We start from the raw sequence: 24,642 nt of genomic DNA, 5'->3' as shown, positions 1-24,642 counted from the left end.
TTATGGTGCCGGGGTGTGCGCCTGTGATATGTGTGATTATAGTGCTGGGGTGTGCGCCTGTGATATGTGTGATTATGGTGCCGGAGTGTGCGCCTGTGATATGTGTGATTATGGTGCCGGGGTGTGCGCCTGTGATATGTGTGATTATGGTGCCGGGGTGTGCGCCTGTGATATGTGTGATTATGGTGCCGGAGTGTGCGCCTGTGATATGTGTGATTATGGTGCCGGAGTGTGCGCCTGTGATATGTGTGATTATAGTGCCGGGGTGTGCGCCTGTGATATGTGTGATTATGGTGCCGGGGTGTGCGCCTGTGATATCTGTGATTATGGTGCCGGGGTGTGCGCCTGTGATATGTGTGATTATGGTGCCGGGGTGTGCGCCTGTGATATGTGTGATTATAGTGCTGGGGTGTGCGCCTGTGATATGTGTGATTATGGTGCCGGGGTGTGCGCCTGTGATATGTGTGATTATGGTGCCGGGGTGTGCGCCTGTGATATGTGTGATTATAGTGCTGGGGTGTGCGCCTGTGATATGTGTGATTATGGTGCCGGGGTGTGCGCCTGTGATATGTGTGATTATGGTGCCGGGGTGTGCACCTGTGATATGTGTGATTATGGTGCCGGAGTGTGCACCTGTGATATGTGTGATTATAGTGCCGGGGTGTGCACCTGTGATATGTGTGATTATAGTGCTGGGGTGTGCACCTGTGATATGTGTGATTATAGTGCTGGGGTGTGCGCCTGTGATATGTGTGATTATGGTGCCGGGGTGTGCACCTGTGATATGTGTGATTATAGTGCCGGGGTGTGCACCTGTGATATGTGTGATTATAGTGCTGGGGTGTGCACCTGTGATATGTGTGATTATAGTGCTGGGGTGTGCGCCTGTGATATGTGTGATTATAGTGCCGGGGTGTGCGCCTGTGATATGTGTGATTATGGTGCCGGGGTGTGCACCTGTGATATGTGTGATTATGGTGCCGGAGTGTGCACCTGTGATATGTGTGATTATAGTGCCGGGGTGTGCACCTGTGATATGTGTGATTATAGTGCTGGGGTGTGCACCTGTGATATGTGTGATTATAGTGCTGGGGTGTGCGCCTGTGATATGTGTGATTATAGTGCTGGGGTGTGCGCCTGTGATATGTGTGATTATAGTGCTGGGGTGTGCGCCTGTGATATGTGTGATTATAGTGCTGGGGTGTGCGCCTGTGATGTGTGATTATAGTGCCGGGGTGTGCACCTGTGATATGTGTGATTATGGTGCCTGGGGTGTGCGCCTGTGATATGTGTGATTATGGTGCCGGGGTGTGCGCCTGTGATATGTGTGATTATGGTGCCGGGGTGTGCGCCTGTGATATGTGTGATTATAGTGCTGGGGTGTGCACCTGTGATATGTGTGATTATAGTGCTGGGGTGTGCACCTGTGATATGTGTGATTATAGTGCTGGGGTGTGCGCCTGTGATATGTGTGATTATAGTGCCGGGGTGTGCGCCTGTGATATGTGTGATTATAGTGCTGGGGTGTGCGCCTGTGATATGTGTGATTATAGTGCCGGGGTGTGCGCCTGTGATATGTGTGATTATAGTGCCGGAGTGTGCGCCTGTGATATGTGTGATTATAGTGCCGGAGTGTGCGCCTGTGATATGTGTGATTATGGTGCCGGGGTGTGCGCCTGTGATATGTGTGATTATGGTGCCAGGGTGTGCGCCTGTGATATGTGTGATTATAGTGCTGGGGTGTGCGCCTGTGATATGTGTGATTATAGTGCCGGGGTGTGCACCTGTGATATGTGTGATTATGGTGCCTGGGGTGTGCGCCTGTGATATGTGTGATTATGGTGCCGGGGTGTGCGCCTGTGATATGTGTGATTATGGTGCTGGGGTGTGCGCCTGTGATATGTGTGATTATAGTGCTGGGGTGTGCGCCTGTGATATGTGTGATTATGGTGCCTGGGGTGTGCGCCTGTGATATGTGTGATTATAGTGCTGGGGTGTGCGCCTGTGATATGTGTGATTATGGTGCCGGGGTGTGCGCCTGTGATATGTGTGATTATGGTGCTGGGGTGTGCGCCTGTGATATGTGTGATTATGGTGCTGGGGTGTGCGCCTGTGATATGTGTGATTATAGTGCCGGGGTGTGCGCCTGTGATATGTGTGATTATGGTGCCTGGGGTGTGCGCCTGTGATATGTGTGATTATAGTGCCGGGGTGTGCGCCTGTGATATGTGTGATTATGGTGCTGGGGTGTGCGCCTGTGATATGTGTGATTATAGTGCCGGGGTGTGCGCCTGTGATATGTGTGATTATGGTGCCTGGGGTGTGCGCCTGTGATATGTGTGATTATGGTGCCGGGGTGTGCGCCTGTGATATGTGTGATTATAGTGCCGGGGTGTGCACCTGTGATATGTGTGATTATAGTGCTGGGGTGTGCGCCTGTGATATGTGTGATTATAGTGCTGGGGTGTGCACCTGTGATATGTGTGATTATGGTGCCTGGGGTGTGCGCCTGTGATATGTGTGATTATAGTGCCGGGGTGTGCGCCTGTGATATGTGTGATTATAGTGCTGGGGTGTGCGCCTGTGATATGTGTGATTATGGTGCCGGGGTGTGCGCCTGTGATATGTGTGATTATAGTGCTGGGGTGTGCACCTGTGATATGTGTGATTATAGTGCTGGGTTGTGCGCCTGTGATATGTGTGATTATAGTGCTGGGGTGTGCGCCTGTGATATGTGTGATTATGGTGCCTGGGGTGTGCGCCTGTGATATGTGTGATTATAGTGCCGGGGTGTGCGCCTGTGATATGTGTGATTATAGTGCCGAGGTGTGCACCTGTGATATGTGTGATTATGGTGCCGGGGTGTGCGCCTGTGATATGTGTGATTATAGTGCTGGGGTGTGCACCTGTGATATGTGTGATTATAGTGCTGGGGTGTGCGCCTGTGATATGTGTGATTATAGTGCTGGGGTGTGCGCCTGTGATATGTGTGATTATGGTGCCTGGGGTGTGCACCTGTGATATGTGTGATTATAGTGCCGGGGTGTGCGCCTGTGATGTGTGATTATAGTGCTGGGGTGTGCGCCTGTGATATGTGTGATTATAGTGCTGGGGTGTGCGCCTGTGATATGTGTGATTATAGTGCCGGGGTGTGCACCTGTGATATGTGTGATTATAGTGCCGGGGTGTGCACCTGTGATATGTGTGATTATAGTGCCGGGGTGTGCACCTGTGATATGTGTGATTATAGTGCCGGGGGGTGTACCTGTGATATGTGTGATTATGGTCATAGGGTCTGCGCCTGTGATGTGTGATTATGCTGCCGAAGTGTTCTCCTGTGATGTGTGATTATAGTGCTGGGGTGTGCGCCTGTGATATGTGTGATTATAGTGCTGGGGTGTGCGCCTGTGATATGTGTGATTATAGTGCCGGGGTGTGCACCTGTGATATGTGTGATTATAGTGCCGGGGGGTGTACCTGTGATATGTGTGATTATGGTCATAGGGTCTGCGCCTGTGATGTGTGATTATGCTGCCGAAGTGTTCTCCTGTGATGTGTGATTATAGTGCTGGGGGTGCGCTCTTGTGATATGTGTGATTATGGTGACGGGGGTGTGTGCCTGTGATGTGTGAGTATAGTGCTGGGGTGTTCACCTGTGATGTGTGATTATAGTGCTGGGGGTGCGCTCTTGTGATATGTGTGATTATGGTGCCGGGTTGTGTGCGTCTGTGATTATGGTGCCGGGGTGTGTGCGTCTGTGATATGTGTGATTATGGTACCTGTGATATGTGTGATTATGGTACCGGTGATATGTGTGATTATGGTGCCGGGTTGTGTGCGCCAGTGATTATGGTGCCGGGTTGTGTGCGCCAGTGATTATGGTGCTGGGGGGTGTGCGCCAGTGATTATGGTGCCGGGGTGTGTGCGTCTGTGATATGTGTGATTATGGTGCTGGGGGGTGTGCGCCTGTGATTATGGTGCCGGGTTGTGTGCGCCAGTGATTATGGTGCCGGGGTGTGTGCGTCTGTGATATGTGTGATTATGGTACCTGTGATATGTGTGATTATGGTGCTGGGGGGTGTGCGTCTGTGATTATGGTGCCGGGGTGTGTGCGTCTGTGATATGTGTGATTATGGTACCTCTGATATGTGTGATTATGGTACCGGTGATATGTGTGATTATGGTGCCGGGTTGTGTGCGCCAGTGATTATGGTGCCGGGTTGTGTGCGCCAGTGATTATGGTGCCGGGGTGTGTGCGTCTGTGATATGTGTGATTATGGTACCTGTGATATGTGTGATTATGGTGCTGGGGGGTGTGCATCTGTGATTATGGTGCTGGGGTGTGTGCGTCTGTGATATGTGTGATTATGGTACCTGTGATATGTGTGATTATGGTGCTGGGGGGTGTGCGTCTGTGATTATGGTGCCGGGGTGTGTGCGTCTGTGATTATGGTGCCGGGGTGTGTGCGTCTGTGATATGTGTGATTATGGTACCTGTGATATGTGTGATTATGGTACCGGTGATATGTGTGATTATGGTGCCGGGTTGTGTGCGCCATTGATTATGGTGCCGGGTTGTGTGCGCCAGTGATTATGGTGCCGGGGTGTGTGCGTCTGTGATATGTGTGATTATGGTACCTGTGATATGTGTGATTATGGTGCTGGGGGGTGTGCGTCTGTGATTATGGTGCCGGGGTGTGTGCGTCTGTGATATGTGTGATTATGGTACCTGTGATATGTGTGATTATGGGGTGTATGTATGTCCTGAGCCTGGAATGGTAGACTTATGTGTGATGTGTGTGATTGTGGCATAGTAGACATACAGTGCTCAGAAAAATTGAGTACACCCCAACAGATTAGTTAGGAAGCCTTTAGTTTCTTTTCTATGGGACACCGCACTACAGGATGCTCCCACACACATATGGTGTCCGTACCTCGGTTGTTGATCTTGATCTTCATGGGCATCTGTGCCGCCATCGCCAGCAGGTTGTGCTGTAGCGCGTGCTGCATTAGCCTCTGCTGCTCCTCTGCCATCATCGCCATCTTCTTCTCGGGTGGTTCCCCAGATTCCAGCTTCTCCCGGAGTTGCTCCAGAGCTGCGGCCTGCATGACGTGTACAGCCTGCGCCGCTGCATGGTGACCGGGCAGAGTGACGGGGATGCTGATCCGGTGCGGGGGGGCCGCTGGGTGCAGCCCGTCCTCTGCAATCAGGGGGACATCCACCAGTAAGATCAGGCAGAGCAAGTGACATGGGGACTACAACAACCTGCAGAGCAGCCGGGATATGGACAACTGACGATTGCCAGGGGGGCACATGGGCAACAAGACAACTGCCAGGAAGACACATGGGCAACAAGACGACTGCCAGGGGAACACATGGGCAACAAGACTGCCAGGAGGACACATGGGCAACAAGACGACTGCCAGGATGACACGTGTGCAACAGGACGACTGCCAGGAGGACACATGTGCAACAGGATGACTACCAGGAGGACACAGGGGCAACAGGACGACTGCCAGGGGGACACATGGGCAACAGGACGACTGCCAGGAGGACACAGGGGCAACAGGACGACTGCCAGGGGGACACATGGGCAACAGGACGACTGCCAGGAGGACACAGGGGCAACAGGACGACTGCCAGGAAGACACAGGGGCAACAGGACGACTGCCAGGAGGACACATGGGCAACAGGACAACTGCTAGGGGGACACATGGGCAACAGGACGACTGCCAGGAGGATACATGGGCAACAGGATGACTACCAGGAGGACACAGGGGCAACAGGACGACTGCCAGGGGGACACATGGGCAACAGGACGACTGCCAGGAGGACACATGGGCAACAAGACGACTGCCAGGATGACACGTGTGCAACAGGACGACTGCCAGGAGGACACATGTGCAACAGGATGACTACCAGGAGGACACAGGGGCAACAGGACGACTGCCAGGAAGACACAGGGGCAACAGGACGACTGCCAGGAGGATACATGGGCAACAGGATGACTACCAGGAGGACACTGGGGCAACAGGACGACTGCCAGGGGGACACATGGGCAACAGGACGACTGCCAGGAGGACACAGGGGCAACAGGACGACTGCCAGGAAGACACAGGGGCAACAGGACGACTGCCAGGACACCACAGGGGCAACAGAACGACTGCCAGGAAGACACAGGGGCAACAGGACGACTGCCATGGAGACACGTGAACAACAGGACGACTGCCATGGGGACAGGTGAACAACAGGACGACTGCCAGGAGGACAAGTGGGCAACAGGACGACTGCCAGGGGGACACGTGAACAACAGGACGACTGCCAGGAGGAAAAGTGGGCAACAGGACGACTGCCAGGAGGACACATGTGCAACATGACGACTGCCAGGAGGACACATGGGCAACAGGAAGACTGCCAGGAGGACACATGGGCAACAAGACAATTAACAGGGGAACACATGGGGAACAGGACGACTATCAGGGGGACACATGGGCAACAGGACGACTGCCAGGAGGACACATGGGCAACAGGACGACTGCCAGGAGAACACATGGGCAACAGGACGACTGCCAGGAGGACACATGGGCAACAGGACGACTGCCAGGAGAACACATGGGCAACAGGACGACTGCCAGGAGGACACATGGGCAATAGGACAACTGCGAAGGGGACATATGGCCAATAGGATAGTGCTGGGGACAAGGCTGGGATGGCGGCTGTCACCCACCTTTCTTTATGATTGGCATCTGGCTGATTTGTGGTCCGTTGTGGGACGGCACTGCCAGTGCGGCCATGTTCATTTTTGGGGAGCTCAGGACATTCGGGGTGCCCACTGGTGAGTAGGTGAAGAGCCCTGAGCCGAAGCTTTGTCTCCGTCCCTCTCTCCGGTTGCTGTCGATGGCGGCCTGCAGTTCTCCGGGGGAGCTGAGACCCCGCTTCTCACATTCGTAGGGATACAGGTACTTCATGTATCTAAGCAGAAGGAGGGGAGAGTATCAGTATCTGTACGGGGACATCCAGGACTACACCCACCATCATCCACCAGAGAAGACCCCGACAAACTACCTCCATCACCGGCCAACGAAAAGGCTAAATTCTTTTTATGTTTTCTAATCCTTCTCCATTTCACAACCTCTTGCTGTCAATAATGGATCAGTGGAGACACTGCGGAGGCGCAGCTCTGGTCGTGACAATGTATCAGTGCAGGTGGAATGTGTGCGGGTCTGTGAGCGCAGCTCCTGGGGGAGCGCAGCTCCAGGGGGAGCGCGGGCCTGACTACAATCATGTCGTGAGAGGTGGATTGTCAGCTCTTGGGGCGACTCACTGTGTTCTCAGCGTGAAGGCCGCGCTGGTGATGGACGTGGGGAGGCTCAGGCCCTTGGTGATCTCCCGCCAGATCTTCTTGTTGATGACTTCCACCAGGCCGCCCTTCTCCGTCACCAGTCTGTACAGCGTGTACAGGTCCAGGACTTGTTTCGCCATGATGGGGATGCGATTCACCGGCGTCCCTGCGAGCGAAACCAGAAAGGGAGAGATTAATGAGGGCAGGAGAAAACCGACAGCGTTACATTACAGGGGACCTCCATCTGATTACTACAGCAGACGGGAAGCCCCCAATATCTGAGACCCTCGCCACCAGCCTGGATCACACGACTCCTCGTCTTCAGGTTTAGTAATCGGATTCTTGTAGTCTGTCCGCTCTCCACCCCTGACTCCAGGTGACAACCACATGAACCCATCAGGAGCCCTGGTTGTCACCCAGGAGTCAGTAACCAGACGCGGACCCCCATTATACAGCCTCGGGGGCTTCTTTTATCTCCTGAGTGAAAGGGAATATTTTACCATCACGTCGGTCCATGCAGCAGTCAGTGACCTGCAGACAGCGCCATTTGTGACCATTTTGGCAGAATGACGGATTTTCAAGAAACCCTTCTAATAGAATGAATGTCAGTCATTCAGTCGGCGGGTGATAGGAGACGAGCGGCGCCCGCAGTGATGGCCGCTGCTCTCCGCTCTCCTGGCGGCGGCTTGTGCTGATCATCTCCGCACAGATTCTCATCTCTGTAGGGTGTTAATGAAGTGTCTGACCTGCGGTATAACCTGCGCCTCTCCTGAGTGGATCTATGAGGAGGGCGATCAATGCCGAGGGCAGATCTACAGGGTGAACCCCTCCGGGCCGATACCAGAGGACAATAACGGGGCACAATCGCTCCTGTAACCGCTGATCTGATCTCTGCTGCCGGGTGGGGAACAGACAAACAGGAGGCAGCGATGTAAAAGGAGGAGCGTGATGGGCACGGAGGACGGCGCTGTCCATGGGCACTGAGGACGGCGCTGTACATGGGCACTGAGGACGGCGCTGTCCATGGGCACTGAGGACGGCGCTGTTCATGGGGACGGCGCTGTCCATGGGCACTGAGGACAGCCCTGTCCATGGGGACTGGGGACAGCGCTGTCCATGGGCACTGAGGACGGCGTTGTCCATGGGCACTGAGGACGGCGCTGTCCATGGGCACTGGGGACGGCGCTGTTCATGGGCACTGAGGACGGCGTTGTCCATGGGCACTGAGGACAGCGCTGTCCATGGGCACTGAGGACGGCGCTGTCCATGGGCACTGAGGACGGCGCTGTCCATGGGCACTGGGGACGGCGCTGTCCATGGGCACTGGGGACGGCGTTGTCCATGGGCACTGGGGACGGCGCTGTCCATGGGCACTGGGGACGGCGTTGTCCATGGGCACTGAGGACAACGCTGTCCATGGGCACTGGGGACGGCGCTGTCCATGGGCACTGGGGACGGCGCTGTCCATGGGCACTGAGGACGGCGCTGTCCATGGGCACTGAGGATGGCGCTGTCCATGGGCACTGAGGATACCCCTGTCCATAGGGACTGGGGATGGCGCTGTCCATAGGCACTGAGGACGGCGCTGTCCATGGGCACTGAGGACGGCGCTGTCCATGGGCACTGGGGACGGCGCTGTCAATGGGCACTGGGGACGGCGCTGTCCATGGGCACTGGGGACAGCGTTGTCCATGGGCACTGGGGACGGCGCTGTCCATGGGCACGGCGTTGTCCATGGGCACTGAGGACGGCGTTGTCCATGGGCACTGAGGACGGCGTTGTCCATGGGCACTGAGGACGGCGTTGTCCATGGGCACTGAGGACGGCGCTGTCCATGGGCACTGGGGACGGCGCTGTCCATGGGCACTGGGGACGGCGCTGTCCATGGGCACTGGGGACGGCGTTGTTCATGGGCACTGGGGACGGCGCTGTCCATGGGCACTGTGGACGGCATTGTCCATGGGCACTGGGGACGGCGCTGTCCATGGGCACTGTGGACGGCGCTGTCCATGGGCACGGCGCTGTCCATGGGCACTGGGGACGGCGCTGTCCATGGGCACTGGGGACGGGGCTGTCCATGGGCACTGGGGACGGCGTTGTCCATGGGCACTGGGGACGGCGCTGTCCATGGGCACTGTGGACGGCATTGTCCATGGGCACTGAGGACGGTCCGGTCGACGGCTCAGAACCACAGGATACTACACTGCCCCTACAAGATCAGATAAGAGAAAGTGACCTATCATGTATCTAATCCCATCATGTATCTATCTAATCCCATTGTGTATCTAACCTCATCATGTATTTAATCCCATCATATGTGAAAAAGTCTTCATACCCAGTGACCTTTCCCACATTTTTTCTGTTACATCCACAAATTTAAATGTATATTATTGGGATTTTCTGTGATACCAACACAAACTAGCAAGTATGTGTGACGTGTAAAGGAAATTATACATTCATTCTTCACTTGTTACGCTTTCCTCTTCTCCATAGCTTTAACCCTGACTGTCTGGTGCGCTCCTAGGTGTTCAGCTTTATCGTTGACCTGTTTGGTGGACTCCTTGGTTTTCAGCTTTATCCCTGACATGTCTGATGGGCTTCTTGGTTTTCAGCTTTATCCCTGACTTGTCTGGTGTGCTCCGTGGTTTTCAACTTTATCCCTGACCTGTCTGGTGGGCTCCTTGATTCTCATGATGCTATTTGATCTCTAATGTTCTCACACAAACCTCTGAGGTCTTCACAGACCAGCTGTAGTTATACTGAGAAGAGATCACACCCAGGGGGACACAATATACTAATGATGTGACTTTTGGAGGTGACTGGTTACTAGAGATTATATTTTGGGGGATCAGACTACAGGGGGCTGAATACTAATGCTCCACACAATGTTCAGATTTATATTTTTATGATAATTAGAAAACCTCATATCATTTCCTTTACACGTCACAAATACTTGTTGCTTTGTGTTGGTGTCACATAAAATCCCAATAAAATACATTTGTGTCTGTGGGTGTAACGTAAAAAAAATGTGGAAAAAGTCACGGGGTATGAAAACTTTTTCCAAGGCACTGTATATAATCTCATCATGTGTGATACTGTCTGCCGAGCCGTGTATCTAATCCTATCCTGTGTGATACTGTCTGCTGAGCCGTGTATCTAATCCTATCCTGTGTGATACTGTCTGCTGAGCCGTGTATCTAATCCTATCCTGTGTGATACTGTCTGCTGAGCCAAGTATCTAATCCTATCCTGTGTGATACTGTCTGCTGAGCCGTGTATCTAATCCTATCATCTGTGATACTGTCTGCTGAGCCGTGTATCTAATCCTCTCCTGTGTGGTACTGTCTGCTGAGCCGTGTATCTAATCCTATCCTGTGTGATACTGTCTGCTGAGCCGTGTATCTAATCCTATCTTGTGTGATACTATCTGCTGAGCCGTGTATCTAATCCTCTCATGTGTGATACTGTCTGCTGAGCCGTGTATCTAATCCTATCATCTGTGATACTGTCTGCTGAGCTGTGTATCTAATCCTCTCCTGTGTGATACTGTCTGCTGAGCCGTGTATCTAATCCTATCCTGTGTGATACTATCTGCTGAGCCGTGTATCTAATCCTCTCCTGTGTAATACTGTCTGCTGAGCCGTGTATCTAATCTAATCCTGTGTGATATTGTCTGCTGAGACGTGTATCTAATCCTATCCTGTGTGATACTGTCTGCTGAGCCGTGTATCTAATCCTCTCCTGTGTGATACTGTCTGCTGAGCCGTGTATCTAATCCTATCATCTGTGATACTGTCTGCTGAGCCATGTATCTAATCTTCTCCTGTGTGATACTGTCTGCTGAGCCGTGTATCTAATCCTATCCTGTGTGATACTGTCTGCTGAGCCGTGTATCTAATCCTATCATCTGTGATACTGTCTGCTGAGCCATGTATCTAATCTTCTCCTGTGTGATACCGTCTGCTGAGCCGTGTATCTAATCCTCTCTTGTGTGATACTGTCTGCTGAGCCGTGTATCTAATCCTATCATCTGTGATACTGTCTGCTGAGCTGTGTATCTAATCCTCTCCTGTGTGATACTGTCTGCTGAGCCGTGTATCTAATCCTATCCTGTGTGATACTATCTGCTGAGCCGTGTATCTAATCCTCTCCTGTGTAATACTGTCTGCTGAGCCGTGTATCTAATCTAATCCTGTGTGATACTGTCTGCTGAGCCGTGTATCTAATCCTATCCTGTGTGATAATGTCTGCTGAGCCGTGTATCTAATCCTATCATCTGTGATACTGTCTGCTGAGCCATGTATCTAATCTTCTCCTGTGTGATACTGTCTGCTGAGCCGTGTATCTAATCCTCTCCTGTGTGATACTGTCTGCTGAGCCGTGTATCTAATCCTCTCCTGTGTGATACTGTCAGCTGAGCCATGTATCTAATCTTCTCCTGTGTGATACTGTCTGCTGAGCCGTGTATCTAATCCTTTCCTGTGTGATACTGTCTGCTGAGCCGTGTATCTAATCCTCTCCTGTGTGAAACTGTCTGCTGAGCTGTGTATCTAATCCTAACCTGTGTGATACTGTCTGCTGAGCCGTGTATCTAATCCTCTCCTGTGTGATACTGTCTGCTGAGCCGTGTATCTAATCCTCTCCTGTGTGATACTGTCTGCTGAGCCGTGTATCTAATCCTATCCTGTGTGATACTGTCTGCTGAGCCGTGTATCTAATCCTCTCCTGTGTGAAACTGTCTGCTGAGCTGTGTATCTAATCCTATCCTGTGTGATACTGTCTGCTGAGCCGTGTATCTAATCCTCTCCTGTGTGATACTGTCTGCTGAGCTGTGTATCTAATCCTATCCTGTGTGATACTGTCTGCTGAGCCGTGTATCTAATCCTCTCCTGTGTGATACTGTCTGCTGAGCCGTGTATCTAATCCTATCCTGTGTGATACTGTCTGCTGAGCCGTGTATCTAATCCTCTCCTGTGTGATACTGTCTGCTGAGCTGTGTATCTAATCCTATCCTGTGTGATACTGTCTGCTGAGCCGTGTATCTAATCCTCTCCTGGGTGATACTGTCTGCTGAGCGTGTATCTAATCCTCTCCTGTGTGATACTGTCTGCTGAGCCGTGTATCTAATCCTATCCTGTGTGATACTGTCTGCTGAGCTGTGTATCTAATCCTATCCTGTGTGATACTGTCTGCTGAGCCGTGTATCTAATCCTCTCTTGTGTGATACTGTCTGCTGAGCCGTGTATCTAATCCTCTCCTGTGTGATACTGTCTGCTGAGCCATGTATCTAATCTTCTCCTGTGTGATACTGTCTGCTGAGCCATATATGTAATCCTATCCTGTGTGATACTGTCTGCTGAGCCGTGTATCTAATCCTCTCCTGTGTGATACTGTCTGCTGAGCCGTGTATCTAATCCTCTCTTGTGTGATACTGTCTGCTGAGCTGTGTATCTAATCCTCTCCTGTGTGATACTGTCAGCTGAGCCATGTATCTAATCTTCTCCTGTGTGATACTGTCTGCTGAGCCGTGTATCTAATCCTATCCTGTGTGATACTGTCTGCTGAGCTGTGTATCTAATCCTCTCCTGTGTGATACTGTCTGCTGAGCCGTATATCTAATCCTATCCTGTGTAATACTGTCTGCTGAGCCGTGTATCTAATCCTCTCCTGTGTGATACTGTCTGCTGAGCCGTGTATCTAATCCTATCCTGTGTGATACTGTCTGCTGAGCTGTGTATCTAATCCTCTCCTGTGTGATACTGTCTGCTGAGCCGTGTATCTAATCCTATCCTGTGTGATACTGTCTGCTGAGCCATGTATCTAATCCTCTCCTGTGTGATACTGTCTGCTGAGCCGTGTATCTAATCCTATCCTGTGTGATACTGTCTGCTGAGCTGTGTATCTAATCCTATCCTGTGTGATACTGTCTGCTGAGCTGTGTATCTAATCCTATCCTGTGTGATACTGTCTGCTGAGCCGTGTATCTAATCCTCTCCTGTGTGATACTGTCTGCTGAGCCGTGTATCTAATCCTATCCTGTGTGATACTGTCTGCTGAGCCGTGTATCTAATCCTCTCCTGTGTGATACTGTCTGCTGAGCCGTGTATCTAATCCTATCCTGTGTGATACTGTCTGCTGAGCCGTGTATCTAATCCACTCCTGTGTGATACTGTCTGCTGAGCCGTGTATCTAATCCTATCCTGTGTGATACTGTCTGCTGAGCCGTGTATCTAATCCTCTCCTGTGTGATACTGTCTGCTGAGCTGTGTATCTAATCCTCTCCTGTGTGATACTGTCTGCTGAGCCGTGTATCTAATCCTATCCTGTATGATACTGTCTGCTGAGCTGTGTATCTAATTCTCTCCTGTGTGATACTGTCTGCTGAGCCGTGTATCTAATCCTCTCCTGTGTGATACTGTCTGCTGAGCCGTGTATCTAATCCTATCCTGTGTGATACTGTCTGCTGAGCTGTGTATCTAATCCTATCCTGTGTGATACTGTCTGCTGAGCCCTGTATCTAATCCTATCCTGTGTGATACTGTCTGCTGAGCCGTGTATCTAATCCTATCCTGTGTGATACTGTCTGCTGAGCCGTGTATCTAATCCTCTCCTGTGTGATACTGTCTGCTGAGCCGTGTATCTAATCCTATCCTGTGTGATACTGTCTGCTGAGCCGTGTATCTAATCCTCTCCTGTGTGATACTGTCTGCTGAGCCGTGTATCTAATCCTCTCCTGTGTGATACTGTCTGCTGAGCTGTGTATCTAATCCTCTCCTGTGTGATACTGTCTGCTGAGCCGTGTATCTAATCCTATCCTGTGTGATACTGTCTGCTGAGCCGTGTATCTAATCCTCTCCTGTGTGATACTGTCTGCTGAGCCGTGTATCTAATCCTCTCCTGTGTGATACTGTCTGCTGAGCCGTGTATCTAATCCTATCCTGTGTGATACTGTCTGCTGAGCCGTGTATCTAATCCTCTCCTGTGTGATACTGTCTGCTGAGCCGTGTATCTAATCCTATCCTGTATGATACTGTCTGCTGAGCCGTGTATCTAATCCTATCCTGTGTGATACTGTCTGCTGAGCCGTGTATCTGATCCTCTCCTGTGTGATACTGTCTGCTGAGCCGTGTATCTAATCCTATCCTGTGTGATACTGTCTGCTGAGCCGTGTATCTAATCCTATCCTGTGTGATACTGTCTGCTGAGCCGTGTATCTAATCCTATCCTGTGTGATACTGTCTGCTGAGCCGTGTATCTAATCCTATCCTGTGTGATACCGTCTGCTGAGCCGTGTATCTAATCCTCTCCTGTGTGATACTGTCTACTGAGCCGTGTATCTAATCCTATCCTGTGTGATACTGTCTGCTGAGCCGTGTATCTAATCCTCTCCTGTGTGATACTGTCTGCTGAGCCGTGTATCTAATCCTCTCCTGTGTGATACTGTCTGCTGAGCTGTGTATCTAATCCTCTCCTGTGTGATACTGTCTGCTGAGCCGTGTATCTAATCCTCTCCTGTGTGATACTGTCTGCTGAGCCGTGTATCTAATCCTATCCTGTGTGATACTGTCTGCTGAGTCGTGTATCTAATCCTCTCCTGTGTGATACTGTCTGCTGAGTTGTGTATCTAATCCTCTCCTGTGTGATACTGTCTGCTGAGCCGTGTATCTAATCCTCTCCTGTGTGATACTGTCTGCTGAGCCGTGTATCTAATCCTATCCTGTGTGATACTGTCTGCTGAGTCGTGTATCTAATCCTATCCTGTGTGATACTGTCTGCTGAGCTGTGTATCTAATACTCTCCTGTGTGATACTGTCTGCTGAGCCGTGTATCTAATCCTATCCTGTGTGATACTGTCTGCTGAGCCGTGTATCTAATCCTATCCTGTGTGATACTGTCTGCTGAGTCGTGTATCTAATCCTATCCTGTGTGATACTGTCTGCTGAGCCGTGTATCTAATCCTATCCTGTGTGATACTGTCTGCTGAGCCGTGTATCTAATCCTCTCCTGTGTGATACTGTCTGCTGAGCCGTGTATCTAATCCTATCCTGTGTGATGCTGTCTGCTGAGCTATGTATCTAATCCTGTCCTGTGTGATACTGTCTGCTGAGCTGTGTATCTAATCCTATTCTGTGTGATACTGTCTGCTGAGCCGTGTATCTAATCCTATCCTGTGTGATACTATCTGCTGAGCCGTGTATCTAATCCTCTCCTGTGTGATACTGTCTGCTGAGCCGTGTATCTAATCCTATCATCTGTGATACTGTCTGCTGAGCCGTGTATCTAATCCTCTCCTGTGTGATACTGTCTGCTGAGCCGTGTATCTAATCCTATCCTGTGTGATACTGTCTGCTGAGCCGTGTATCTAATCCTCTCCTGTGTGATACTGTCTGCTGAGCCGTGTATCTAATCCTATCCTGTGTGATACTGTCTGCTGAGCCGTGTATCTAATCCTATCCTGTGTGATACTGTCTGCTGAGCTGTGTATCTAATCCTCTCCTGTGTGATACTGTCTGCTGAGCAGTGTATCTAATCCTATCCTGTGTGATACTGTCTGCTGAGCCGTGTATCTAATCCTCTCCTGTGTGATACTGTCTGCTGAGCCGTGTATCTAATCCTCTCCTGTGTGATACTGTCTGCTGAGCCGTGTATCTAATCCTCTCCGGTGTGATACTGTCTGCTGAGCCGTGTATCTAATCCTATCCTGTGTGATACTGTCTGCTGAGCTGTGTATCTAATCCTCTCCTGTGTGATACTGTCTGCTGAGCCGTGTATCTAATCTTCTCCTGTGTGATACTGTCTGCTGAGCCGTGTATCTAATCCTCTCTTGTGTGATACTGTCTGCTGAGCCGTGTATCTAATCCTCTCCTGTGTGATACTGTCAGCTGAGCCATGTATCTAATCTTCTCCTGTGCGATACTGTCTGCTGAGCCGTGTATCTAATCCTATCCTGTGTGATACTGTCTGCTGAGCCGTGTATCTAATCCTCTCCTGTGTGAAACTGTCTGCTAAGCTGTGTATCTAATCCTATCCTGTGTGATACTGTCTGCTGAGCCGTGTATCTAATCCTCTCCTGTGTGATACTGTCTGCTGAGCCGTGTATCTAATCCTCTCCTGTGTGATACTGTCTGCTGAGCCGTGTATCTAATCCTCTCCTGTGTGAAACTGTCTGCTGAGCCGTGTATCTAATCCTATCCTGTGTGATACTGTCTGCTGAGCCGTGTATCTAATCCTATCCTGTGTGATACTGTCTGCTGAGCCGTGTATCTAATCCTATCCCGTGTGATACTGTCTGCTGAGCCGTGTATCTAATCCTATCCTGTGTGATACTGTCTGCTGAGCTGTGTATCTAATCCTATCCTGTGTGATACTGTCTGCTGAGCCGTGTATCTAATCCTCTCCTGTGTGATACTGTCTGCTGAGCCGTGTATCTAATCCTATCCTGTGTGATACTGTCTGCTGAGCCGTGTATCTAATCCTCTCCTGTGTGATACTGTCTGCTGAGCTGTGTATCTAATCCTATCCTGTGTGATACTGTCTACTGAGCCGTGTATCTAATCCTCTCCTGGGTGATACTGTCTGCTGAGCGTGTATCTAATCCTCTCCTGTGTGATACTGTCTGCTGAGCCGTGTATCTAATCCTATCCTGTGTGATACTGTCTGCTGAGCTGTGTATCTAATCCTATCCTGTGTGATACTGTCTGCTGAGCCGTGTATCTAATCCTCTCTTGTGTGATACTGTCTGCTGAGCCGTGTATCTAATCCTCTCCTGTGTGATACTGTCAGCTGAGCCATGTATCTAATCTTCTCCTGTGTGATACTGTCTGCTGAGCCGTATATCTAATCCTATCCTGTGTGATACTGTCTGCTGAGCCGTGTATCTAATCCTCTCCTGTGTGATACTGTCTGCTGAGCCGTGTATCTAATCCTATCCTGTGTGATACTGTCTGCTGAGCCATGTATCTAATCCTCTCCTGTGTGATACTGTCTGCTGAGCCGTGTATCTAATCCTATCCTGTGTGATACTGTCTGCTGAGCTGTGTATCTAATCCTATCCTGTGTGATACTGTCTGCTGAGCTGTGTATCTAATCCTATCCTGTGTGATACTGTCTGCTGAGCCGTGTATCTAATCCTCTCCTGTGTGATACTGTCTGCTGAGCCATGTATCTAATCCTATCCTGTGTGATACTGTCTGCTGAGCCGTGTATCTAATCCTCTCCTGTGTGATACTGTCTGCTGAGCCGTGTATCTAATCCTATCCTGTGTGATACTGTCTGCTGAGCCGTGTATCTAATCCTCTCCTGTGTGATACTGTCTGCTGAGCCGTGTATCTAATCCTATCCTGTGTGATACTGTCTGCTGAGCCGTGTATCTAATCCACTCCTGTGTGATACTGTCTGCTGAGCCGTGTAACTAATCCTATCCTGTGTGATACTGTCTGCTGAGCCGTGTATCTAATCCTCTCCTGTGTGATACTGTCTGCTGAGCTGTGTATCTAATCCTCTCCTGTGTGATACTGTCTGCTGAGCCGTGTATCTAATCCTATCCTGTGTGATACTATCTGCTGAGCCGTGTATCTAATCCTATCCTGTGTGATACTGTCTGCTGAGCTGTGTATCTAATTCTCTCCTGTGTGATACTGTCTGCTGAGCCGTGTATCTAATCCTCTCCTGTGTGATACTGTCTGCTGAGCCGTGTATCTAATCCTATCCTGTGTGATACTGTCTGCTGAGCTGTGTATCTAATCCTATCCTGTGTGATACTGTCTGCTGAGCCCTCTATCTAATCCTATCCTGTGTGATACTGTCTGCTGAGCCGTGTATCTAATCCTATCCTGTGTGATACTGTCTGCTGAGCCGTGTATCTAATCCTCTCCTGTGTGATACTGTCTGCTGAGCCGTGTATCTAATCCTATCCTGTGTGATACTGTCTGCTGAGCCGTGTATCTAATCCTCTCCTGTGTGATACTGTCTGCTGAGCCGTGTATCTAATCCTCTCCTGTGTGATACTGTCTGCTGAGCTGTGTATCTAATCCTCTCCTGTGTGATACTGTCTGCTGAGCTGTGTATCTAATCCTCTCCTGTGTGATACTGTCTGCTGAGCTGTGTATCTAATCCTATCCTGTGTGATACTGTCTGCTGAGCTGTGTATCTAATCCTCTCCTGTGTGATACTGTCTGCTGAGCCGTGTATCTAATCCTATCCTGTGTGATACTGTCTGCTGAGCCGTGTATCTAATCCTATCCTGTATGATACTGTCTGCTGAGCTGTGTATCTAATCCTCTCCTGTGTGATACTGTCTGCTGAGCCGTGTATCTAATCCTATCCTGTGTGATACTGTCTGCTGAGCCGTGTATCTAATCCTCTCCTGTGTGATACTGTCTGCTGAGCCGTGTATCTAATCCTCTCCTGTGTGATACTGTCTGCTGAGCCGTGTATCTAATCCTATCCTGTGTGATACTGTCTGCTGAGCCGTGTATCTAATCCTCTCCTGTGTGATACTGTCTGCTGAGCCGTGTATCTAATCCTATCCTGTATGATACTGTCTGCTGAGCCGTGTATCTAATCCTATCCTGTGTGATACTGTCTGCTGAGCCGTGTATCTAATCCTCTCCTGTGTGATACTGTCTGCTGAGCCGTGTATCTAATCCTATCCTGTGTGATACTGTCTGCTGAGCCGTGTATCTAATCCTATCCTGTGTGATACTGTCTGCTGAGCCGTGTATCTAATCCTCTCCTGTGTGATACTGTCTGCTGAGCCGTGTATCTAATCCTATCATCTGTGATACTGTCTGCTGAGCCGTGTATCTAATCCTCTCCTGTGTGATACTGTCTGCTGAGCCGTGTATCTAATCCTATCCTGTGTGATACTGTCTGCTGAGCCGTGTATCTGATCCTATCTTGTGTGATTCTATCTGCTGAGCCGTGTATCTAATCCTCTCCTGTGTGATACTGTCTGCTGAGCCGTGTATCTAATCCTATCATCTGTGATACTGTCTGCTGAGCTGTGTATCTAATCCTCTCCTGTGTGATACTGTCTGCTGAGCCGTGTATCTAATCCTATCCTGTGTGATACTATCTGCTGAGCCGTGTATCTAATCCTCTCCTGTGTGATACTGTCTGCTGAGCCGTGTATCTAATCCTATCATCTGTGATACTGTCTGCTGAGCCATGTATCTAATCCTCTCCTGTGTGATACTGTCTGCTGAGCCGTGTATCTAATCCTATCCTGTGTGATACTGTCTGCTGAGCTGTGTATCTAATCCTCTCCTGTGTGATACTGTCTGCTGAGCCGTTTATCTAATCCTCTCCTGTGTGATACTGTCTGCTGAGCCGTGTATCTAATCCTATCCTGTGCGAAACTGTCTGCTGAGCTGTGTATCTAATCCTATCCTGTGTGATACTGTCTGCTGAGCCGTGTATCTAATCCTATCCTGTGTGATACTGTCTGCTGAGCTGTGTATCTAATCCTATCCTGTGTGATACTGTCTGTTGAGCCATGTATCTAATCCTCTCCTGTGTGATACTGTCTGCTGAGCTGTGTATCTAATCCTATCCTGTGTGATACTGTCTGCTGAGCTGTGTATCTAATCCTCTCCTGTGTGATACTGTCTGCTGAGCCGTGTATCTAATCCTATCCTGTGTGATACTATCTGCTGAGCCGTGTATCTAATCCTCTCCTGTGTGATACTGTCTGCTGAGCCGTGTATCTAATCCTATCCTGTGTCATACTGTCTGCTGAGCCGTGTATCTAATCCTATCTTGTGTGATACTATCTGCTGAGCCGTGTATCTAATCCTCTCCTGTTTGATACTGTCTGCTGAGCCGTGTATCTAATCCTATCATCTGTGATACTGTCTGCTGAGCTGTGTATCTAATCCTCTCCTGTGTGATACTGTCTGCTGAGTCGTGTATCTAATCCTATCCTGTGTGATACTATCTGCTGAGCCGTGTATCTAATCCTCTCCTGTGTGATACTGTCTGCTGAGCCGTGTATCTAATCCTATCATCTGTGATACTGTCTGCTGAGCCATGTATCTAATCCTCTCCTGTGTGATACTGTCTGCTGAGCCGTGTATCTAATCCTATCCTGTGTGATACTGTCTGCTGAGCCGTGTATCTAATCCTATCCTGTGTGATACTGTCTGCTGAGCCGTGTATCTAATCCTATCCTGTGTGATACTGTCTGCTGAGCCATGTATCTAATCCTCTCCTGTGTGATACTATCTGCTGAGCCGTGTATCTAATCCTCTCCTGTGTGATACTGTCTGCTGAGCCGTGTATCTAATCCTATCATCTGTGATACTGTCTGCTGAGCCATGTATCTAATCCTCTCCTGTGTGATACTGTCTGCTGAGCCGTGTATCTAATCCTATCCTGTGTGATACTGTCTGCTGAGCTGTGTATCTAATCCTATCCTGTGTGATACTGTCTGCTGAGCTGTGTATCTAATCCTATCCTGTGTGATACTGTCTGCTGAGCCGTGTATCTAATCCTCTCCTGTGTGATACTGTCTGCTGAGCCGTGTATCTAATCCTATCCTGTGTGATACTGTCTGCTGAGCTGTGTATCTAATCCTATCCTGTGTGATACTGTCTGCTGAGCTGTGTATCTAATCCTATCCTGTGTGATACTGTCTGCTGAGCCGTGTATCTAATCCTCTCCTGTGTGATACTGTCTGCTGAGCCGTGTATCTAATCCTATCCTGTGTGATACTGTCTGCTGAGCCGTGTATCTAATCCTCTCCTGTGTGATACTGTCTGCTGAGCCGTGTATCTAATCCTATCCTGTGTGATACTGTCTGCTGAGCCGTGTATCTAATCCTATCCTGTGTGATACTGTCTGCTGAGCCGTGTATCTAATCCTATCCTGTGTGATACCGTCTGCTGAGCCGTGTATCTAATCCTCTCCTGTGTGATACTGTCTGCTGAGCCGTGTATCTAATCCTATCCTGTGTGATACTGTCTGCTGAGCCGTGTATCTAATCCTCTCCTGTGTGATACTGTCTGCTGAGCCGTGTATCTAATCCTCTCCTGTGTGATACTGTCTGCTGAGCTGTGTATCTAATCCTCTCCTGTGTGATACTGTCTGCTGAGCCGTGTATCTAATCCTCTCCTGTGTGATACTGTCTGCTGAGCCGTGTATCTAATCCTATCCTGTGTGATACTGTCTGCTGAGTCGTGTATCTAATCCTCTCCTGTGTGATACTGTCTGCTGAGTTGTGTATCTAATCCTCTCCTGTGTGATACTGTCTGCTGAGCCGTGTATCTAATCCTCTCCTGTGTGATACTGTCTGCTGAGCCGTGTATCTAATCCTATCCTGTGTGATACTGTCTGCTGAGCCGTGTATCTAATCCTATCCTGTGTGATACTGTCTGCTGAGTCGTGTATCTAATCCTATCCTGTGTGATACTGTCTGCTGAGCTGTGTATCTAATACTCTCCTGTGTGATACTGTCTGCTGAGCCGTGTATCTAATCCTATCCTGTGTGATACTGTCTGCTGAGCCGTGTATCTAATCCTATCCTGTGTGATACTGTCTGCTGAGTCGTGTATCTAATCCTATCCTGTGTGATACTGTCTGCTGAGCTGTGTATCTAATCCTATCCTGTGTGATACTGTCTGCTGAGCCGTGTATCTAATCCTATCCTGTGTGATACTGTCTGCTGAGCCGTGTATCTAATCCTATCCTGTGTGATGCTGTCTGCTGAGCTATGTATCTAATCCTGTCCTGTGTGATACTGTCTGCTGAGCTGTGTATCTAATCCTATTCTGTGTGATACTGTCTGCTGAGCCGTGTATCTAATCCTATCCTGTGTGATACTATCTGCTGAGCCGTGTATCTAATCCTCTCCTGTGTGATACTGTCTGCTGAGCCGTGTATCTAATCCTATCATCTGTGATACTGTCTGCTGAGCCGTGTATCTAATCCTCTCCTGTGTGATACTGTCTGCTGAGCCGTGTATCTAATCCTATCCTGTGTGATACTGTCTGCTGAGCCGTGTATCTAATCCTCTCCTGTGTGATACTGTCTGCTGAGCCGTGTATCTAATCCTATCCTGTGTGATACTGTCTGCTGAGCCGTGTATCTAATCCTCTCCTGTGTGATACTGTCTGCTGAGCCGTGTATCTAATCCTATCCTGTGTGATACTGTCTGCTGAGCTGTGTATCTAATCCTCTCCTGTGTGATACTGTCTGCTGAGCCGTGTATCTAATCCTATCCTGTGTGATACTGTCTGCTGAGCCGTGTATCTAATCCTCTCCTGTGTGATACTGTCTGCTGAGCCGTGTATCTAATCCTATCCTGTGTGATACTGTCTGCTGAGCCGTGTATCTAATCCTCTCCTGTGTGATACTGTCTGCTGAGCCGTGTATCTAATCCTCTCCGGTGTGATACTGTCTGCTGAGCCGTGTATCTAATCCTATCCTGTGTGATACTGTCTGCTGAGCTGTGTATCTAATCCTCTCCTGTGTGATACTGTCTGCTGAGCCGTGTATCTAATCCTCTCCTGTGTGATACTGTCTGCTGAGCCGTGTATCTAATCCTCTCCGGTGTGATACTGTCTGCTGAGCCGTGTATCTAATCCTATCCTGTGTGATACTGTCTGCTGAGCTGTGTATCTAATCCTCTCCTGTGTGATACTGCCTGCTGAGCCGTGTATCTAATCCTATCCTGTGTGATACTGTCTGCTGAGCTGTGTATCTAATCCTATCCTGTGTGATACTGTCTGCTGAGCCGTGTATCTAATCCTGTGTGATACTGTCTGCTGAGCCGTGTATCTAATCCTATCCTGTGTGATACTGTCTGCTGAGCCGTGTATCTAATCCTATCCTGTGTGATACTGTGTGCTGAGCCGTGTATCTAATCCTATCCTGTGTGATACTGTTTGCTGAGCCGTGTATCTAATCCTATCCTGTGTGATACTGTCTGCTGAGCCGTGTATCTAATCCTCTCTTGTGTGATACCGTCTGCTGAGCCGTGTATCTAATCCTATCCTGTGTGATACTGTCTGCTGAGCTGTGTATCTAATCCTCTCCTGTGTGATACTGTCTTCTGAGCCATGTATCTAATCCTATCCTGTGTGATACTGTCTGCTGAGCCGTGTATCTAATCCTATCCTGTGTGATACTGTCTGCTGAGCCGTGTATCTAATCCTATCCTGTGTGATACTGTCTGCTGAGCCGTGTATCTAATCCTATCCTGTGTGATACTGTCTGCTGAGCCGTGTATCTAATCCTATCATCTGTGATACTGTCTGCTGAGCCGTGTATCTAATCCTCTCCTGTGTGATACTGTCTGCTGAGCCGTGTATCTAATCCTATCCTGTGTGATACTGTCTGCTGAGCCGTGTATCTAATCCTCTCCTGTGTGATACTGTCTGCTGAGCCGTGTATCTAATCCTATCCTGTGTAATACTGTCTGCTGAGCAGTGTATCTAATCCTATCCTGTGTGATACTGTCTGCTGAGCCGTGTATCTAATCCTATCCTGTGTGATACTGTCTGCTGAGCAGTGTATCTAATCCTATCCTGTTTGATACCCTCTGCTGAGCCGTGTATCTAATCCTCTCCTGTGTGATACTGTCTGCTGAGCAGTGTATCTAATCCTATCCTGTGTGATACTGTCTGCTGAGCAGTGTATCTAATCCTATCCTGTTTGATACCCTCTGCTGAGCCGTGTATCTAATCCTATCCTGTGTGATACTGTCTGCTGAGCCGTGCATCTAATCCTATCCTGTGTGATACTGTCTGCTGAGCCGTGTATCTAATCCTATCCTGTGTGATACTGTCTGCTGAGCTGTGTATCTAATCCTATCCTGTGTGATACTGTCTGCTGAGCCGTGTATCTAATCCTCTCCTGTGTGATACTGTCTGCTGAGCCGTGTATCTAATCCTATCCTGTGTCATACTGTCTGCTGAGCCGTGTATCTAATCCTATCCTGTGTGATACTGTCTGCTGAGCTGTGTATCTAATCCTATCCTGTGTGATACTGTCTGCTGAGCTGTGTATCTAATCCTATCCTGTGTGATACTGTCTGCTGAGCCGTGTATCTAATCCTATCCTGTGTGATACTGTCTGCTGAGCCGTGTATCTAATCCTATCCTGTGTGATACTGTCTGCTGAGCTGTGTATCTAATCCTATCCTGTGTGATACTGTCTGCTGAGCCGTGTATCTAATCCTATCCTGTGTGATACTGTCTGCTGAGCCGTGTATCTAATCCTATCCTGTGTGATACTGTCTGCTGAGCCGTGTATCTAATCCTCTCCTGTGTGATACTAACGGCTGAGCCGTGTATCCAAT

At 49.6% G+C, this 24,642-nt stretch overlaps 1 protein-coding gene across 1 annotated transcript in view; it reads right to left on the bottom strand.

Annotated features, from left to right (window-relative positions):
- ARID3C (AT-rich interaction domain 3C) overlaps positions 1–24,642 on the bottom strand; it is a 254,624-nt gene that overhangs the window by 15,110 nt on the left and 214,872 nt on the right. The window contains exons 3-5 of the mRNA XM_073683233.1: positions 7,326–7,509; positions 6,729–6,973; positions 4,935–5,201 (exon numbers count right to left, since the gene is read on the bottom strand). Of these exons, the coding sequence (XP_073539334.1) occupies positions 4,935–5,201; positions 6,729–6,973; positions 7,326–7,509 (696 nt within the window). The remainder of the gene's footprint in view (positions 1–4,934; positions 5,202–6,728; positions 6,974–7,325; positions 7,510–24,642) is intronic.

This window comes from Phyllobates terribilis, unplaced genomic scaffold (assembly GCF_046119375.1).
Source record: "Phyllobates terribilis strain yellow unplaced genomic scaffold, ASM4611937v1 Scaffold_1__5_contigs__length_1240528914, whole genome shotgun sequence".
Classification (NCBI taxonomy): Eukaryota; Metazoa; Chordata; class Amphibia; order Anura; family Dendrobatidae; genus Phyllobates; species Phyllobates terribilis.
The sequence above is the reverse complement of the archived record's forward strand: the minus strand, read 5'-3'. Positions and strand labels throughout refer to the sequence as shown.